The sequence below is a fragment of the Vigna angularis genome, chromosome 1 (genome assembly GCF_016808095.1).
Source record: "Vigna angularis cultivar LongXiaoDou No.4 chromosome 1, ASM1680809v1, whole genome shotgun sequence".
Taxonomy (NCBI): Eukaryota; Viridiplantae; Streptophyta; class Magnoliopsida; order Fabales; family Fabaceae; genus Vigna; species Vigna angularis.
Window position 1 is genome coordinate 3,536,698 of NC_068970.1, and position 19,502 is coordinate 3,556,199.

At 32.0% G+C, this 19,502-nt stretch overlaps 2 protein-coding genes across 10 annotated transcripts; both read right to left on the bottom strand.

Annotated features, from left to right (window-relative positions):
* Positions 1-1,651: 1,651 nt before the first annotated feature.
* Positions 1,652-6,442, bottom strand: LOC108318923 (YTH domain-containing protein ECT4). 7 transcript variants are annotated; one of them, XM_052871766.1, is made up of 9 exons: positions 6,121-6,442; positions 5,697-5,741; positions 5,084-5,147; positions 4,799-4,943; positions 4,640-4,713; positions 4,091-4,564; positions 3,188-3,598; positions 2,851-3,063; positions 1,652-2,467 (listed from the first exon to the last, which is right to left on the bottom strand). In XM_052871766.1, exons 3-9 carry the CDS (start codon positions 5,129-5,131, stop codon positions 1,868-1,870), a joined length of 1,965 nt encoding a protein of 654 aa, XP_052727726.1. In that variant the 5' UTR covers positions 5,132-5,147; positions 5,697-5,741; positions 6,121-6,442; the 3' UTR covers positions 1,652-1,867. The 7 variants fall into 7 exon arrangements, with proteins under 7 accessions (XP_052727726.1, XP_017405413.1, XP_017405415.1 ...); XM_017549924.2 differs by having other exon boundaries at positions 3,188-3,712; XM_017549926.2 differs by having other exon boundaries at positions 3,188-3,712; positions 5,697-5,750.
* Positions 6,443-10,214: 3,772 nt separating this feature from the next.
* Positions 10,215-19,468, bottom strand: LOC108319002 (importin beta-like SAD2). 3 transcript variants are annotated; one of them, XM_017550008.2, is made up of 21 exons: positions 19,195-19,468; positions 18,935-19,110; positions 18,603-18,770; positions 17,943-18,053; positions 17,788-17,865; positions 16,901-17,097; positions 16,757-16,817; positions 16,412-16,486; positions 16,207-16,284; positions 16,021-16,083; positions 15,865-15,948; positions 15,613-15,788; positions 15,043-15,082; positions 14,814-14,957; positions 14,557-14,676; positions 14,242-14,469; positions 13,624-13,800; positions 12,289-12,961; positions 11,659-11,876; positions 11,194-11,329; positions 10,215-10,696 (listed from the first exon to the last, which is right to left on the bottom strand). In XM_017550008.2, exons 1-21 carry the CDS (start codon positions 19,337-19,339, stop codon positions 10,539-10,541), a joined length of 3,306 nt encoding a protein of 1,101 aa, XP_017405497.1. In that variant the 5' UTR covers positions 19,340-19,468; the 3' UTR covers positions 10,215-10,538. The 3 variants fall into 3 exon arrangements, with proteins under 3 accessions (XP_017405497.1, XP_017405489.1, XP_052727728.1); XM_017550000.2 differs by having other exon boundaries at positions 12,289-12,970; XM_052871768.1 differs by lacking the exons at positions 18,935-19,110; positions 19,195-19,468 and adding an exon at positions 18,259-18,305 and having other exon boundaries at positions 12,289-12,970; positions 18,603-18,724.
* Positions 19,469-19,502: the final 34 nt, after the last annotated feature.

Genomic DNA, 19,502 nt, shown 5'->3' on the forward strand with positions numbered 1-19,502 from the left:
ATTTATAGTTAAAAGGAGATAAACTAAAAATTGCATAATTCTAATAAAAGAATTCAATCTAAATTATTTTAAATTATACAATTTAAAATAATATTTTTAAATTCAGAATTAAAAGGTTTTAAGTTATTCCGAAAACACTTAATACTCTCTGTATTGCTTTTATCAGGTGTACTTGCATTTTGTTTCATATTTTTTCTAGAAGAAGTTCTATGAAACAACGTTTTCTAAAAGAAAATAATAAGACTTACATGAGATTCCCAATGCAGACATTTCAAGCAGCTTGGGATGACCCTTGTGAACCACAGTCATCAACCATCATTCCAAGATAAGTATTCTCAAATTAGTGTTGTTTTGGAAATTTATCAAATAACCATTCAATATCAATTCATTTCATTTTATTGATCTTCAAAGAAAAAAAAATAGCAAAATAAACAAAACTATAAATTAACCAGTTTAGAAGTAAATGATTTTTTTTAATTTATTAAATTCAAAATTTGTAATGACACTTTTGAATTAAATATTCACGAAATATTCTATGAATTTTTTCAATCCGTAAATCATGATTCTTTAGGCAAAATATATTAGTCCAGATGAAATAACATAGAAATCACGACATGGTGTTTTTGTCTAATTGGGCTTTAAAATTTATTCTTTAGGATCTTGAATATTATATTTGATCTTTTAAAATATATAATTAATATCAATACCTTAAATTAATATATACATATACATATAGAGAGAGAGAGAGAGAGAACGAGCGAGAGAGTTTGAACTACGTAGTTGCAATAGAAGAAAAAAAATTCTCTGGCAATATTAAGTGATAGATTTAAATTCTTATGTTACGAGAAATTTAAAATTCTTACTAGTAAGCTATATTGTTTTTAATTGTATCGATTGTAATTTAATATATAATTTATCCTTTTGACTTTAACATCATATTAATTATCTTATATACTTTATTAAAGGCATCAGATAACATTTTAAATAGCAAATTGTGTAGTCAACAATATGCATAAGAATTTAACTAACAACTTTTATTAGAGCATTATTTTTTATCGCATTCTTTTAGCGAATTCCAAACTTCATTTAAGCTATTTAGTTCCTAAATGGTATTCTATAATTATACATAAGTACACGTTATAACCCAAATCTTGAATAATACAAATCCCTCCTCTCATTTAAAACCTCGTAAATCAATAGTGTATCAGAGAAATGGATACTTATCCGTATTTTTTCGCTGTCGAGTTCCCTATCCCTTATCTACCAAAAGAAATATCCAAAACCATAAAGTGATTTTAAGTGTTTATTTTAAGATAGAGAAAAGCTCAAATCGTGATTACTGACTAGATGCATAGGTACAACAATTGATAAATAGATAGCCTACTATCACAGTTCATAGTCAAAAAAACAAAAACCTTAAATCATCATTAACTTTCACCGCAACAAATTTCTAGTTCTAGGTTCTGCACAACAATTTACCCGTAAACTTCGACATACTAAAAGAGAAAACGTAAGACATAATTCTCCTCTTACAAAATCAAACTAGCCCGGAAACAGAATACAATAATTGCAAAGTTCAAACCATAGCAACATTAACGTATTAATTACCCAATAGAAGATTTTGCAAGAATGTTGTCAGTGAAAGAAAATCTGCAACGAAGAAACATCCTTTGTATATTGATTGCTAAAGGCCGAAATACAAGAGCAACATTTCCATTAAAAGCATTCTGACTCAACACCGCAGGGCATCGGAATAAAAAAAACAGTATACGAAGATTGAATAGAAAACCAACTTAACTTCCTGACAATGAACAATAAAGTAGACATTAATCAGTATTTTCCCAAACATCCAAAGCATACGCAAATTTTAAGATCCATTTTTAACACGAGTGCCTCCGTCCAGCTGTACTTTCCTCGGATCAAGTGGGATACTCCCGATCTTCAAAAAACTAGAAGACTTAGCAAATCCGTTAACTTTAACTTGCATTGAGCCTACCGTGAAAACATCAGGTTGTTCCTTCTTAGAGACACTAATGGAAGATGGTTTAGTCTCCACTTGTTTTGGGGTAATAGTGACAGAACCAATCTTAAACACAGAAGAGATATCTTCTTTCTCAACAGTACCTTTCTCATTCTTTTCATCTACAGGTGCCATGTTGGTGACATCAGAACTACACACAATATGTCCACTACTTGAAGTCTGTTTTAAGTTATCAAACTCATCATCCGTTTTTGAATTCTTCTCAACACTGACAGGAGGGATGTCAAAGACAAAATTCAACTTCCGAGGCGGTTCCAATGTAGGTAACGATAATGGATTTTCTAAAGTTCTGATTAGCAATTTGGCCTTTTCTTCTTGCATGATCTTTTGTCGATTTTCATAATACATAAAGTCATCAAGCAAAGATGTCTTCAAACTATGGTTTTTGAACATCTTCAGCATTTCCAAACCTTTACCATACATTATCTGCACAAGAGAAATAGGATAAAAAAAACTGTTTCATATAATAACAAGGGATAAAAAAGGCACAAAGCAATGAAATCTACACGTTGTAACAAGACCAAATCCACACAATGTAGAAATAACAGCAATTCCCAAAAAAAAAACACTTAATTACTTCAATCAAGACAACCAAGTATAGAAGTATGATAAAATGGCAATCCAATAGCCTCATCACATTTAAGCATGTGGGGTGGTACTGATCTGCTTACTCAACAACCCTTAATAAACATGTTCAAAGTTCTTAATAGGGTAAAAAAATCCTAATGTTAGTTTATTATGCTTATAGGTAGTTGGGCGAGCTTGTCAATTCAACATTGGTAAAGAAGCTGCTAAAATAATATGCATACCTCTTGTGTGTCTCTGCTATTAGTAACAGGTTTGTTCTCGTTGTTCTCTAGTATAATGTGTCTAAAATTTGCATTTGGCACATCTTTTATGATGTGCCACTTCACAGGGAAGTTTCCACTCCACTTATCTTGCTGCCAAAAGTCCATGTCCTTATTGAAGTCAACAGGACCAACCATCTCTGCAACCCCACAAAATTGACCGCTTGCGTTAACCTACATTGTAAGAGAAAACATGATTAAAAGAAGGGAAAATCACGGCTGCAATACAAGTTTAGGTTTGCAGATCAGAAGGAAACAGAATTAAAACTCATTGAAGGCATCTTTATATGAAACTTACAGAAAAGAAAAGAAAGATAGGGCAGCCTCCGGATTTTCCAGCAGATATTCTCGCAGCATCTTCATAGGCATTCTGCAGCTTCTTGTTTCCATGAGGTGTTGATGACCAGACATTATATTTAATGCTTTTGTGCACGTCATCTTCACTGTATGATTTTATAACAAAATACTTTGCATTTTCAATGTTGACAGGGAAATCTTCCCTGTTATATTGATCAGTATAAATGATTATGTTGTCTTGTGTATTGCCATCTCCTTTGTTTGTATAGGCTTTGACAGCCAGGTGGTATTTTGAATTACTATTACTAATTCTTGGGCCCCGATTTAGCTCACCTAAAACATCAGAACTTCCATTTACATCACTCCATCCTTTAGCCATTTGAGCCTTTGGTCGCAGTTTAGCAACTGCAGACTGTCCATTAGCAATAGATCCACAATCAGAAAATTCACTACTCTTACGATGGGACAAAACGTTTCCATTGGAAATAGTATCTACAGGATGGGTTAAGGCATCAATGCTTCTGGCCTACCAAACCAACAAAAACAAAAATAAACATAACTAATAAAATTTAGCAAATACACTTTCAATAATTGAAACAAGTCTCCAAAAACAATAATAAAAAGAGCCAGTCTAAAGTTTCCAATAAGAATTCGTAGAAATAAATAAAATGAAATAGGGAGGTAAATTGAAGCATATTCAAGAAATTTAATTTTTTTTACACAGAAAGTAAACTTCTCAATAATTGAAACAAGCCTCCGAAAACAATAAAAAAAGAGCGAGTTTAAGCTTCCCAGGGAACACAGCTAGAATTAGATATGATGCTTCCCATCTAAACAAGTCAAAAGCAGAACTGGCCTCACTGGCTCAGAATACTTGAATGAAAATAAAAGAGTAGGGTTATACCTGACGGACAGCTGGCAACGGCAGATTAAGAAAACCCCTGCCAGAACCACTGCCACTTGTCACGTCTTTCTTTATCCCAGCATTATCTCTTGGCCCTTCTGGTATCCTGGCCAAGGAACTTGTTGGATTTGACAATGATTTTGAAGAGTTCCTAGCAAAGGCACCAGAAGCTAAGCTGAACTTATGTTTTAAACCTTTTCCATCAGGTCTACCGACAGAAGCACTAGTATCAAACAATGAGTCAACAGAACTATTAGGGAAATTGTCTGGTTGAACAACGAAAGGAATATAAGCAGGTGAAGAAATGGGGTTTTGATAATTGGGGAGAGAGTAATATTGATTTGCTCCTCCAAGTGAACCATCAACTCCAATCATTGCACCAGGAATATAAGGATTGTATGGATTGTATGGAGACTGTGCATATCCATAGCTAGGTGTATAATATACATATGGAAAACTTTCATGTTGTGAACCCTGGCCAATAAAGAAAAAACAAATCAGCTGTTTACACAGCATGTAACACACAGAGGTGGAGAGAACTAGACTCACCGCGTACTGAATATCAGGACCATCTACACCAAAAATTCTATGGTGGTCCTCCCATTCTCTGGGTGATTCAAATCCTAACCATAATAAATAACTGGTCAATATGATAAATACAAAATATATCATAAACTAAAAATCCCGGGTAAGTCATTCTCATCTTACCTGTACAATAATATCCATAATTGGTGGCAGCAGGGTAATATGAGTTCTGATCAATAACAAATTCAGGGGCTCCATCATTAAACATGACTTGAAATTGTTCGAAATTTGGGTTTGTCAAATGTGAGTTTAAATCGGTGCCTTCAATCTGAAAATCCAATAGTAGCAATTTATGGTCATACTAACTCAGATAAAAAAAAAACACATTTCACATAATACAATAATATCAATTCATCAAAGGAAACATTATTATATATAACAGAAAATACAAAGATTCAATAAAATTACCAAATAAGCATCTGCATTCCGAATTTCAGAAGCATCATACATTTCCATACCAGAACTGCCACCACTGCAAACAGTCCAAACATGAGGTATTAGTAGCAAACAAAATAATCCAAAAAAATACCGAAAAATCACATTAGAAAGAAACCAAGGTTAATATTAAGTAAACTACACTTGGTACCGGATTAAAATATCTAAAGCATGCAAAAATGATCATGATGCCTTTAAAAATCCAGGATCAATATGCTTAATCACAACAAATGTGAATCCCATAACAAATGGACTACAAAGAAATCATGACCCAAACTGAAACAAAAAGCATCATACCATGAAAATAGAGACAGATACACACAAACAACCTTGTAGAAAGGAATTATTAATCCCTGACTCTCTGTTAATGTTACTGTTAAGGTTCTTTTGCCTGACAATATACACAATCACCATAGTAAACATTCATATCAGGTTCAGGTCTGAAAGGAAAACCATACCGACGGTTCAAAGTGTCAGTAGTTGAATCTTCCTTAATTCCAAACACACACTAAAATATCAGTATTTGGGCTAAATCACAACTGAATATGGCAAAACAACAGACCTATAGTAGCTCAAAAAAACTCACCAGGACAAACAGGTTGAAAAGAGATCAATTCCACAGCTCGGCACACTAAAAAGGCTAAAAGTTAATAATATCACTCCTCAATTCTCTACCAATCACCATTACAGGAAAAAAAAACACTGCAAAAGTGCAAACCTTGTTAAATGAAAAACAAAGCCGTTTTTGACATTGAAATAGTGAACAGCTCACTAACTTATCTAATAAGCAATCAATTTCGCCATAAAAGAAACCCCTTTCCTAAACCTAGATAACAAAAACCCCCACTCCCAAACGAACAATCAAATACTCACACAAAAAAAACCCTCATCCCTACACTTCGCAATAACACTATTCCCAACTGGTTGGATAAAAACAACTCCAACAACAGAATAAAAGAACTGAGAATCAATCAACACACACAAAAAGCATAAAGAAAGAGGGTAATCACCTGAAGGAAAAAAAAGGAGAAAAAATCAATGCATGGTTGGCACGATACCCCGTTGTATAACGGAATTGAAAAGGTGAAAGAAGGAAGGAGGGAGCTTCTGGAACATTCCAATATCGCCCCTAGGAAACCCTAACCATTAACAGGAAGAGAAGAAAAGCCCTTAGCCTTCGAAAAGGGCGGTTTTCGGTGAGTGCAAGAAAGACAAATAAAAAATTAAACAGAGCCAAGTAAAAGCAAAAGAAAAGAAAGAAAGAAACTGTGGCTTTGTGAAATGAAAGGGAATGGAGGAAGTTCTACTATGTAAACATACAAAGGGTTTCCTAATTTATATTTCATTATTTATTATTATTATTATTATAACAATAGATGGGTGTATATTTACTTTTTCACCCCTGCTTTTATTGCGAATAGAAAACTTATATTTTTAAATATTTGTTTTACCAACATCTCCTTATAATTGATTAAAGCGACACAAAATTTATAACTTCTTCTTAATCATCAATTTAGATTTCAATTTTAAGGATAATGGAAACACAGGTATCACCTAAGGTTTTCTCAAAAGTGATCTTATCTACCAGGTTTTTGTCTTTAATCAAATAAATAAGAACAAATATCAATAACACTTTTCAAAATTAGTATAAAAAGTTGTAGAAATCACACTTAATTTAATAATCTAATAAATTTCAACTAATAATATTAAAATCTGTATTGAGAAAAATAATTGAAACCCTGGTAACATAATTAAAAAAAAACTTTAATGTTTTTAGCAAATTACGATGAATAACATCGGATTTTTGAGAAAATGTGTGGAAATATATGGTATTCAACGTTTGTCTTTAATAATTGATTATATATAATATATTTGGCAGTGTTCCACCGACAATGATGTCATTGGAGATAAGGGAACAAGATAGAAGAAAAGGGAAATAAGAATTTCTCATTGTATTTTCTTAATAAATATATATATATATATATATATGTTTTGTTTTTTCTTATATTGGAGATAGGTCAATGAGTAAGTTAGTAAGTTGCTTAGCATAGTGGCAGTAAATTTAAATAATATATATAAAAGCAAAGTTTGTATTGCAAAATACAACTAGCCATTTTCAAATGATATATTAAAATACATGCAAAGTTAATGAATTGGTTTAATAGAGAGAATTATAGAAATTCCCTTTCCTTGAAGTTTATACAATTTTTATTGTTTTTTGTGCTACGCTTTTTTTCCCCTCAAAATAAAAAGGTGCAGATTGATACGAAGTAGTATACCAGCACCTGTGGATTTTTTTTCTCAAATTTCATGAAAATATCATCAGAAAAATCTTACCAATATTTTTTTCAATTTTTTTAGTTTGAAAAACATTCCATTTACATCTTCTATACTGATAATAATATATGGAATCTATGTACTTGTTAAATTCTTTATTATACTTTAACAATATTTTTTAATAATATTTTAATATTATTTACATGTTATCATATAATTAGTATAAATTATTTCACAGTTAATAATAATAACATAAACTCTAACATAAACCAATCATAAAATAATCATAAAATAATAATGATATTAAAATATTGTTAAAAAAATTATTATTAAAGTATATTATACTTTATTGTTTTCATATTAACTGAGTATCCATATATGTTACTATTTTTTATGCTTTTATTGTTATTTTTTATCCATAAAATGAGGATGCAAATAATTTTTTGTTTTATATATAATTACTAATGTATTTCAAATCTCCATGAAAATTATATACACGTTATCATTATTTAACACACTTAACTTTGTATTTTACTGTGATACATTGTGTTACTACTGTGATAAAAATAACCGTAGATTACTTTATTAACAGGTGAAAAATTGTGCAATATTTGTTTTACATGTGTTCACAATTTATGCTTTTAATTATGATAATTTACTTGTATTAGAAAATTATTTTACTTTTCATCAAAATTTCAATATTAGAGAGTGATTGGATATTTGAAAAAGTGAAAAAGAAAAAATATTTATAGGAAACTGAAGTTATTTAAATTGAGGAAAAATAGAGTTAAAAGTTGGTAGAAGATAAAATTGATATAATAAATATTTTTTATAATATTTAAAAAATATTTTTAAAATAATTTGATATAAAATAATTTATACTTTAATATTACAATGAAAATAAATTTTAGATTTAAATAAAATAAAATATTCTTAAATTTCAAAAAACAAAAAAAAATAATAATAATATATTAAAGAAAATTAATTTATAAAATATTTTAAGCTTATTATTTTATTTCAATTATTTATTCTATTATAATATAAAATATAAATCGATTTATATATATAATGGATTATTTTAATAATATATTTAATTATATCGATTATGCACTGAGAGAATCTATTAATATTTATTAAATTTTGAAAGGTTTCATTTTATCGCACATTTACAGGAAAAGTTTATTAAAAAAAAAAATCGTTTTCGTCATTTTATCATTGAAAACAGACAAGACAAAGAGAAACTCTGTCAGTGTTTTCACACTATCACACTATACTCTACACCAGTACATTAACACTCCCCTTACACCAACATTGTTACTGGATTGACCTTACAGTTTTCTCGTAGACTATTTAATATGTTTATTTTTTTTAAAATTGATTAAATTAGATATTATATTGATTAAATTATAGATAATTTTATAAACTAAAAATTATTAATATTTTAAATAATTTATATTATTAACAAAATATTATATTTGATTTGTAGATTAAGATCTTGTTGTTTAACATTATTTAAAACATCTTAATAGTAAGTAATTGAAACTTTGACAATAATATCAGAAATTAATTTAATATTAATTTATAATTTTATTATAATGATTTATTATTAATAAAAACTATTTTAAATATTAATAATTTTTAGTTTATAAAATAGACTTTAGATAATATATGATTAATTATTTTTTTATTTCTAAATTTAGTTGTAATTTAATAAAAAAATTTATAGTTATGTGAGATAAATGGAAGGATTTAGAAACAACAATTTTGAGATGAGTGAGGGAATTTGAACTAAGAGAATCAACAACCAAAAAAACACAAATAATAGTCATTATAATAACTTTAATAAAATTGACACAATGACCCTTTTTTTAACAAAACTACATTAAGACAAAAACAATAAATTACTTAATTGAATGATTCCAACAAATATTTAGAGACCAAATGTGATACTAAACTTCTAATTATTTTAATGTGACAACAAATTAAAAAAATTAGTGAAATATCATGGATGTAATAATATTTTTAAGTTATTTATCTTTATTTACAAAAATCTTAATAACTTTTTTAGCCTTTACATATTTTCATAGGTCTTTCCTCATATGACATGTTCTTTTTAATTTATCTACAATAACATCCTTGGTATGACAATTTTTTACACACGCAATATTTTGTCAGTACTATTAAACATAACAAAACTAATGACAAATAAAAGACAACAAAATAACAAGAGAAAAAAAAAGAAAGGTACCAAATATGCGAATCTACTCGGTTCATGTTAAACTTATTTGATAAGGTTTTCTTAAGTGGGCGTCCATGAATTTTCCTTTATCAATTTGTACACTTTTTTTAATGTGACAGTGATGTTGAAAATTTTAATTTTAAATATTGCTATTATCCTATTGCAATATTTATAAAATATTATTTACTAATTTAATGAGTTTTAGAAAATGGAATTAAGAAATACATAATAATTCTCATAATTTCTTTTTACAGAAATTCATTTTCTGATGATTTGTGTAATACAATTTTTAAGAGCCATTAACCTGAAAGTTAAATAATACATGAAAAATGAAGTATTAAATGCATGAAATAAAATTACACAAATGGGAATTCTTGCCTTAATATTCTCAGTTCATTAATAAATTAAAGAATAAAGATATTAAGAAATAGATTGCTATTCCCAATTTGTTTCAAAAAAGCAACTTTCTAACTTCTACCAATTTCATACCCGATAAGTTACCAAAAACACCTATCCTTTTGTTTTCAAAACTTATTTACATTGCATCATAATTGCAGATTAATTTAAAATTTTACAGGATCCAATTACTTTCACACAACAACCATCAGTGCATAAATCATTAAGCAATCAAATCTGGACAATTGTTTACCAGTATACATTTTCGCAGCTCCCAAGGGCTGTCTCAACTCATGAAAAATCCCAGATTGTAAATAAAGACTTGCTACACTCTCCAATTAAAAGAATAATTACTAAGTGCTAATCAACGAAAGAATAGCAACTAAATATTTCTAGAACACCCCTACCCCAAAAATGAAAAAAAGAAAATTCTTTCCTTTGTACACACATTTAAATAAAATCCCCAACTTTTTCTAAATTAAAATGTCCATTTACACACAACTAAACAAACCATGACTATCTGTATTGATTGAAGTAGGAATCGTACACGGGAAAGGCATTCAGAAAATTAACAACGAGCTCCGATGACAAAACCAGTCCTCGTATGAGCACATGATGGTACTGGTCTATCAAGGATGATAATACCATTTGTTCATCAATGTCCATTAATTGACCTGTATTAGGATCATGACAACATATTAAACATTTAACAATATTTTATTCTTATTAAATCTATAATTTTATGTTTACTATTGAATTTTATATATATATATATATATATATATATATATATATATATATATATATATATATATATATATATGTGTGTATATGTGTGCGCGGGCGCGCATGTTTATGTCCAACATCACCCGTTAAAAAAAAATAAGACAATACGGTGCCCAGCCAGAGCGGATATATCCGGGTTGGTTCAGGGTGATACCAGTGGGTATAGCTATATTTGCCAATGAGATTTGTGTACCTAATTTCTGACAATGATATTCATGAATAAATTGTTCTTGATCACTATGATGCAACCTCCTAAAAACTCCAGATTAATTATATGATGCAATGACCAACTCATTTTAGAAATTTCCTTTTTACATGGGCGATGCATGTTTAATAAAAAGTAGATTAAGCACATGTTCCCATATGCAGACAACAAAAAGATTACCTATTTCCAGCTCCAGTTCCTGGTCTTCATCGTCCCCTTCTTCAATAGCTGAACCATTTTCCAATGCCTCAGCAGCTTTAGCATACCTTTTAAGAAATTCTTCTTCTGTTTCTTCATATTCCTCGGTCCCAGAGTCCTGTTTAAGCAAACAAACCAACCAAAAAGAGAAAATGAGGAAGAGAACATGTTAATCACCTGTGGGCAAAGAGATGCATATTGATATGCTATGAAGTACAAATAATAATAAAAAAATGAGATATATGAGGAGTGCTAGCAACGCACTATCCTATATTAGGAAAACTTTATTGAAAACTACAAAATATTGAGTGAGGTTCATTAAATATGGAGTGACCCACACAATTTTGTGCTTTCTACAAATTTCAAATAGCAAGAGTGTGATAGAAAAGGTGTGTTAGATAATGTATTGCTAGCATTTTCTCGTGTGAAAGCACTCCAAACATCAACCTCATCATAATCATCATTGTCAGTGTCATCATCCTCATCCTCATCCTCCTCATTGTCACTGTCCTCTTCAGCATCATCGGATCCATGTTCATCTTTCCCATCACGTGCTTCTTTCAATCGTATGGATACCTCCAACAGTGAAGTAAAGCAACTCTGAATTTCATCACCGGACTTCCCTTGTTTGAGAAGTTGCTCAATCAATCGGGCCAATGCCATCACTAAATTCCACCAAAAAAGAAATTAACAAAACTTTGTTAAAGAAACAGTTTCAACTTTTTGACTGTGTTTCTTTGACTGTTAGAACTTATAACTCAGATAAACAGTAGCCTTGAAACGATATATGCAATCATGAGTAAAAAAACACAAGTACAATCAAGAACCATGCTGGTTTTCGCGTGATTAGTAAGATTTCGATTTACAACTACCACCACTTTGAATTCCAGCACAAACAATAGAATCAAATTGTGCTATATTGCTTAAAACAATTTTAGAAGGTAAATAATGAAGAAAGAATATAATAATATAGACAATTACATAAATAAATAAATAGGCAAGGTAGACAATTACGTAGAAAAAGGGAAAACAAAATATTATGTATAAATTAAGTAATGATTGAAAGGAATTATTTACCAGTTAACTTCATCTCAGATTCTGCCGTCAGACCAGGCTCAGAAGATCTGTTGCATACATCGCACAGAGCAGAAGCCCATATTGTGATGCCTCCACGTTTACCCTTTTCCAGGATACCTTCTACAATATCAGGATAACACAAATAGCATGAAGATATCGCAAGCAATAAGGGCTTCCAAAGAGTACCAGTCGTACTTTGAACCTCTATGAGCCGAGAGATGGCTGCTTGACTAAAAGTAACAGCTAATGATTGCCTTACACATTCAGTTTCAGGTGAGTAGGTTGGACAATGTAGTAAGATATGGACACATGAGCAAGCTCTAAAAGTTGCAGAAGGATATTGCTTAATTGCCTTGCTGATGAAAGCTCCAATGCCTTCTACAATTGAACGTTCAGGAACAGGTGGAGCTGGAGCAGGTGGCATATCTTTTACAATAAAGTTGTTCAGCCTATATCTACTATCAATATTTACAATTTCCTTAATCACCTCAAAAATTGATAAATCCTCCGATTCCTCCCATGCATGCCACTCCGCAATCATTTCAGCCCAAACTGACACCAGCTCTGATACTTTGAGCTCTTGAATCATGTGATTTCCATCAATAGATAGCAACACAGACTGTAGCAAAGTTGACAAATTCTCTATGCATGATGAGGGGGGAGCTTGCTGGTCCTGTTGATTCTTATCAAATTCAGGAAAAGGTGAAAAAACTTTTAAAAGGACAATATATATTAAAAGGGTTAAATATTGTAAACAATACAATATTCATTTTGACACTAATAAGAATAATTGTCATTTCAAATTTAATCCAGCAGTTGTGGAGATGTGTCAAATGTTGTCCTTATCCTTCACAAAAACATCTCCCCTTTCAGATTACTCATTTAGGGAAATAAGGAAGCATAACATTGTCATGACTGAGGAACCAAAAGAAACAATCTATTTTGAGGAACAAAAAGTATGCCGTGACTAAAAATATATTTAATCACATTTTAATGTAATGCAAAAAAACATAAGGAAAGTAAATTATTATCTGATAGACAAAACATAAAGCAAGGAGCGGGACCAATTAACACAAACACTTACGTGTATAATCAAATATACTCCAAAGAATAATAGCAATAAAAAAATCGTAGAAGAGGTGCGTGTGTAAGACAGATTATCATAGTTATCACCGAAAACGTTTAAGGAGATAAAAAGAAAAAAATACAATGTCACAAGATAGATCATCACAAATCAGAGTTTCATCAAGCCCGTTCAAATACTATTTTTCCCTTTCCCTTGGGCGCATAAAGTAAAGAAAATCAAAGTTCAATTTAAAAGGAACTCAAGCTAACCAGTGTGCATAGGGGGGTAAGCCAAGCCTGCTGCAAGAGTTCAGCAAAAGCTCTAGCAATTGTCACGTCATCTGCAGTCCATTTATCACGAGCCTCATCCAAATCAGATTCTTCAGGCCTCGAATTTTCCCAAGTCTGACCCATAACTGCCAGAGCACCAATTGCACTTTCAACCACCTATTGTACGTACATAAACACATATCAAAAGTAGCACATGTATAGCCTAACAACTCAAATCAAAGCAAGAAAAGTATATGTCCTCCTCAAACAAAGCAATTGAGGGGAAAAAAACTCGGCATATCAAGGCAAACACGTCACTATACGCACAAAAATTGTACACAATGTTATCCTAGATATTTTGATATAGAAACAATCTACAGCATACAAACAGGAGAAATGTTTTAATTATGTACATAACAGTGTAAGTAGGTCCTCAATTTCATCCAACTCATATCATTAAAACTTCCAATCCTGAAAACCATGTGGATTCTTGTGAAGAAATTTCAATAAACCTTCAAACATCCAGATATAATGTTATTATGTATTAGAATTGTATGGTGAAGCAAATAGAAGTGATTATTAATCAATAAATACGCAAAGAAAATAAAATCAACATACTTGAGGCCAAGGCTCCATATTGACAGTTAGCCATTTTGAGACTGAACCCACTATTGAGGAGACAATATGTGGAATATGAACCGCAACTTTTTCATCTCCAGCTTCCATAATGGAACTGAGAAGCTGAAATAAGATGGAACTCTCGCTCTCATTCTCGATCTCATCCTTTGCAATGCTACCGATAATTACTTGGAGAAGGGGTAGAAATTCGGGGGGCATGTAGTCATTCTGAAAAAGATGACGGGAACAGAAAACAGTGAGAGAAAAGAGTCAGAACATCCCAGTCCAAAACAAATCAGGGAACTAAAAGCTCACATCAAGTAGTGTGGAAATTGCCCCAGCAGCAGAAACCCGCACTGGATAGCAAGAAGGGCCCTGCCTATCTGGCATGACCAATGCCATAAGCAACTGATAATATACATCAGCACACATCTCCTGAAAACAGACAAATCAACTTGGGATCAACTATGTCTTGAAAGTATTTTGCCATTACAGTAACATCAAAGCATAATGATAAGTAATTTGAATATAAAGTTTCTTGAGTCATGAAAGATTAATTGACATTGTCTTACTTCTGGCAGACAGGAGCCTAGTTCTCCAAGTATCCAGTTTGCACTAGCAACAAGGTATGGTTGGGACACAGCTACAGTGTACAGAGGCAAAATCCGTGTTCGTACAAGGGTTGTTACAAATTCCGGTTCTTGCTCCCTCAAAAACTGTAAAATTATAGAATTTAAAACTCCTTTCTGTAAGTTATCATAGAAAAAATGATGAATAGTTGAAAAGAAGAAATGTCCTCACATCTTGCAGGCCACCATATGCCATAAGAACACCAAAGTAACTGCCATAGTTCAAGATGTAACAAGAAAATGTAGAAAAAGTCATAAAGAAAGGAAATTAACCTACTATAGAGTAAGGATATCTACACAACAAATAACCTTGCCCTCTTTAATCAATATCAAAGTTCTTATGAAAAAAGAAGTGAAAGGCATATCAAAACAAAAAATGTACAAGTCATTTGTATAAATTCATGATAGCTGTAAACACAATTGATTAGTCTCATGATTGACTAAATTGACTTGATTTGTGAAAATAACTTTTTTTGGCATCTTTTTGAGAGTGCTTTTGAAAGCAATTATTTCTTCAACAAAGTTGCATCAAACAAGAACCAAGTTCAGCTATATCCTTTCGAGGCTGATTCAAAAAGAAAGCACATACATACTCATATTGCTAATTATATTATTGCTTTGTCAATAGACTTCCAAAAACATACTAAAATATTAACAGAGTATTTATTATATTAGATCAGGTCATTGATCTTAAAAATATAATTTGAATTTACTTAACATGTGAAGCATGCATAAAACTCACTCATTCAATATTTTCTGAGACAAATTGGAATCAGAAGGAATGGGAAACTTGGACAAAAATGGAAGCACCAATAACTCCCCCATAGAGCGCCGTTGATTGGTTTTTTTGTTCTTTTGACCTTTTTTACGCTTGGATGAAGCCGATAAACTGTCAGTGGCAGTCTCCATTGGTGGACCCTGCAGACATTAATGACAAAAATGAACAATGGTAATAACTAAGCCATAGATTAATCAATCTTTGTTGAGCAGTAACCTTTGAGATCGAAATGACACCAAGTAAGTTTACTGCACTTTTTCTGGCTGTGAATAAATCCTCTCTCCATCCACAAATTTCATCCTAATATAAGTTCAAGTCAGATATATCTAAACATTAAGAAAAAAAAAAGAAGACAAAGATCAATTCTCATACTATATCTGAAGGAAGATTCTTCCGGATATACTCATCTGGGTCTTCTTCCCACTCTGACATGTCCTATTCATCAACATTTCCATAAGAAAATAACAAGAAAAAACATATAAGATACAGTTTTTGACTGATTTATTCCACTTAAGCAAAAACACTATTCATGTTACTTTTGTTTCAATAAATTCTGACCTTCTCATTCAATACTAATGCTGGAAATATTGCAGATTCCAATAGAGTTGAAAAATGTGGAGAAACTAAACGCCATCCCTGCATAAAATTACACGGAAGCCCATCAATGATGAGTATTTTGAAGAATATGCTCACTGAAAAGTTCACGTTTTTTAGCATTCTAACAATTGAAACAAAAAAAAAAGAAAGAAAAAAAAAAACCTACCGGCCCAGTCTCTAGTATATTTGAAATTACATCAAAACCTAGGGACATAAGCCTCTCAGACAGGAAAGGAAGTTGCTGCAAGAGGAACATAACAGTTCAAATTTTGGAATGAAATATGAGGAACTATAACAACAAATATCAAGGTAAGACAATTCCAGAATCAAGTTAAAGATAAAGACTTTGAAGCAGTTTGGAAAATAAATATAATGCTGAGGAGACAATGGTTTCAGGAAAAGCACCGCTAAGTATTTTAGAATTCTGACAGACGAAGAGCTAAAGTAGAAATCATAACCATGTTCAGGCCAACCAACCAGTCATTAAGCACAAGAAATGAAAATATCTTACACTCGTATTCTTGCTAAACTTGACTATGTTTAAAACACATTTAATAATTTCTGGCATCAACCTGAAAATGAGGAGCATATGATTCAATATACAATAGTAAAAAGAATTATATTCAATTAAAAAACAATTTATGAGCCACATTACTTATCAGAATGCTTCCTGTGCCGGGTGACAAGGGCAGAGAAAATAAGAAGACTTCTTTTTCCAGTCTTCAATCTTGTCAAATATTCATCATCTTGATTGACTGCACCATCAAAGCTCAGAGAACTCAAAATGCTCATTAGGTCTCGACAGAATGAAGGCAACAGAGGAGCCAATGTTGATGGCATGTAGGACTTCACCTACAAATAAAAATGTCGTGTAAAAGGAAAAGGAAACATCAATTTAGAAGGGATATAAAGTAGCAGTAGCAAAACAGAATAAAGCATGTTAAGTACGGGGAAAAAAATTAAGGCTGAAGTCTTGGACAAAATAAAAACTAGTAAAAGAGAAAATAATGCGCCACACTTTCTGAAATTTTCCTTTTCACTCAAAGAACCAAATTTTCTTGAACAAGTACAGTAGTAACTTAAACAAGATGAGAATAATGGATCTATCTCTCTTACACACTTGAATTTTCATTATAAATAAGAGACATGGAGACCTACACCAAGAACTTTTCATCCATAATTTTATCAGAAAATAGTATGATGTAATGTGCTTTCAACAAAACTACACTCAATACTGAAAATAGTCAGTGTGTAATCAAATTGAGACAAATTACCATCAGGATGCCACAAATTCCACTTGAAGCCGACAAGTCAAAAACTCAGCATCAAAGTCCAACTTTTAGAAGTGCAGTACACTTATCAGAATTTAATAGCAAAGTTACACGAGGGTACAGGCATCACAATCAATACGGGCAGAAGATAACTGAAGAATGCCATTTAGATAATAACATCATTTAAAAGGTTTAGCTCCACCATGATTGAATATGTTCACATTAATGTAGAAAATAACTAAAGTGTAGACTTTTGTATGTCTATACTTACCGCAAAATGTACGCATTTGCATATAGTGAGAAGGACTTTCTCAGTTTCATTTTCTGCTATGACATGGGTTGCTAAAGCCTGATCCAAGCATCATTAAATCACTCAGAAGTGAAACTCATGCCAAAAGGTGAGGAACACAAATAAGAAGACAATACCTTTTCAACAAATTGATGGAAACCGGCAAGCAAAGGCACAAGAATTTCTTTCGATATAAGCTCCAACTGTGGCGGTACTGGCTCCTTAGCTACTTTAGGATTCAAAAAATACTGCAAGATGAAGGAGTGAATTTGAACACGAGTCAAGGCAACCAAAGTCCACCAATTATCTTCTCCATTTAATGGTTAAAAGTTTGTATTTCCGTAAGCCATTCAACAAGCATCACATTACATACAAAGTTATACAAAAACAAAAAGAGAGCTAAAGTGTTATTATAGAAAGAAGTACAATCCTAAAGTTCAGAATGGGGCTAACCAGGACACAAATGCACATGAGACAAAAAATCTTTCTAAAGTAAAAACCTGTTAAAAATAGAATGTTTCAGAGAACAAAACTGGCAAAGATTCCGAATGAACTTAAGACCACATAAACTAGGGCAAAGAATCAATTAGAGAAGCACATGTAAATTCGTACAATGCAAGACACAAGTCGGTGACAAGTTCTTTTCCCTCCTTTATACATCAACTCAACCAGCAAAAGAAATTTTAAAAAACTTATCAATACCGGCATTCCTTTCACACAGAATCACAATACGACAAATTACAACAAACAACAGAAAATTCAAAAACTCATAACCACATACTTTAAAATTTGAATACCTGGAAAGGTCTAATAAGAGCATGGAGAACAATAAGTGCATTTACAGTATTCCATTTAGTGTTTGAACCGTTGATAAGATGACTATTCTGAATAGCAGCCTGCAAATTAGGCACAAGCTCGGGCCACAAATTCTGCTTAACAAAATCAGCTGCCACAATGGGGCGGAACTGCATCCACAGAATCGGTCATCAGTCAGATTCGAATATATATATATATATATATATATATATATATATATATATATATACATACATACATAAATAAGTACCCACACACACATATACACGTAAATATAAAAGCAGTTAAAGAGCGAAAATGACTATAGTCATACCACTTCAACTAGAATCTTGAGAACGGATAACTCGACTTGAAGCAACACCTGCATCAGCTGCTCCTTGAACTCCTTGCTCACGTTCGAAGGCTTTTCGCCGGAGCTACTGACGTTACGTCTAGTGAGATTTTTGAGGTAGGTAGCAGCGGCAATTTTCTGGCCTTGATTTCCTGCTCCTGTTCGCAAAAACACGAAACGAAAACCATCACGATTGTTTTGTCTCCGGAAGGAGCAATTGAATAGGGAAATGAAATTAATACCAGCAGAGAGGGTGAGGAGCTGGAAAGGGAATTGCGGATTGACGGAGAACCGATCGAGCAAGTCCGTTGCGGCGCGGACGGCGGCGGCGTCCGGGCTGAGGGTGCTGTTGAGCAAGTGAGCGATCTGAGTAAGGTCCTCCGCCATGGTCAATGCAGCTGAGGGGCCTTCGAAGTTCTTGAACAGAAACCCTAGTTTTGCGCACCAGCTCTTGCATATTGGCGGGAATGTGTCTGCATTTTATACGGCAGATTCCGCCTTTTCGAGATAAGAGGAAACAAAAAGAATGTTATTTACTTTTCAAAATCAA

What these genes read in the sequence shown, in the direction of transcription:
- LOC108319002 (XM_017550000.2), bottom strand. Translation starts at nt 19,339, where the DNA reads ATGGCGGAGGACCTTACTCAGATCGCTCACTTGCTCAACAGCACCCTC. An exon ending in TCAAGATTCTAGTTGAAGTG is followed by an intron (nt 18,771 to 18,934) that starts GTATGACTATAG and finishes CTGTGGATGCAG; the next exon opens with TTCCGCCCCATTGTGGCAGC. An exon ending in TTACCCCCCTATGCACACTG is followed by an intron (nt 12,971 to 13,623) that starts GTTAGCTTGAGT and finishes GAATTTGATAAG; the next exon opens with AATCAACAGGACCAGCAAGC.
- LOC108318923 (XM_017549932.2), bottom strand. Translation starts at nt 5,131, where the DNA reads ATGGAAATGTATGATGCTTCTGAAATTCGGAATGCAGATGCTTATTTG. An exon ending in CGTTGCCAGCTGTCCGTCAG is followed by an intron (nt 3,713 to 4,090) that starts GTATAACCCTAC and finishes TTGGTTTGGTAG; the next exon opens with GCCAGAAGCATTGATGCCTT. An exon ending in CTATCTTTCTTTTCTTTTCT is followed by an intron (nt 3,064 to 3,187) that starts GTAAGTTTCATA and finishes CTTACAATGTAG; the next exon opens with GTTAACGCAAGCGGTCAATT.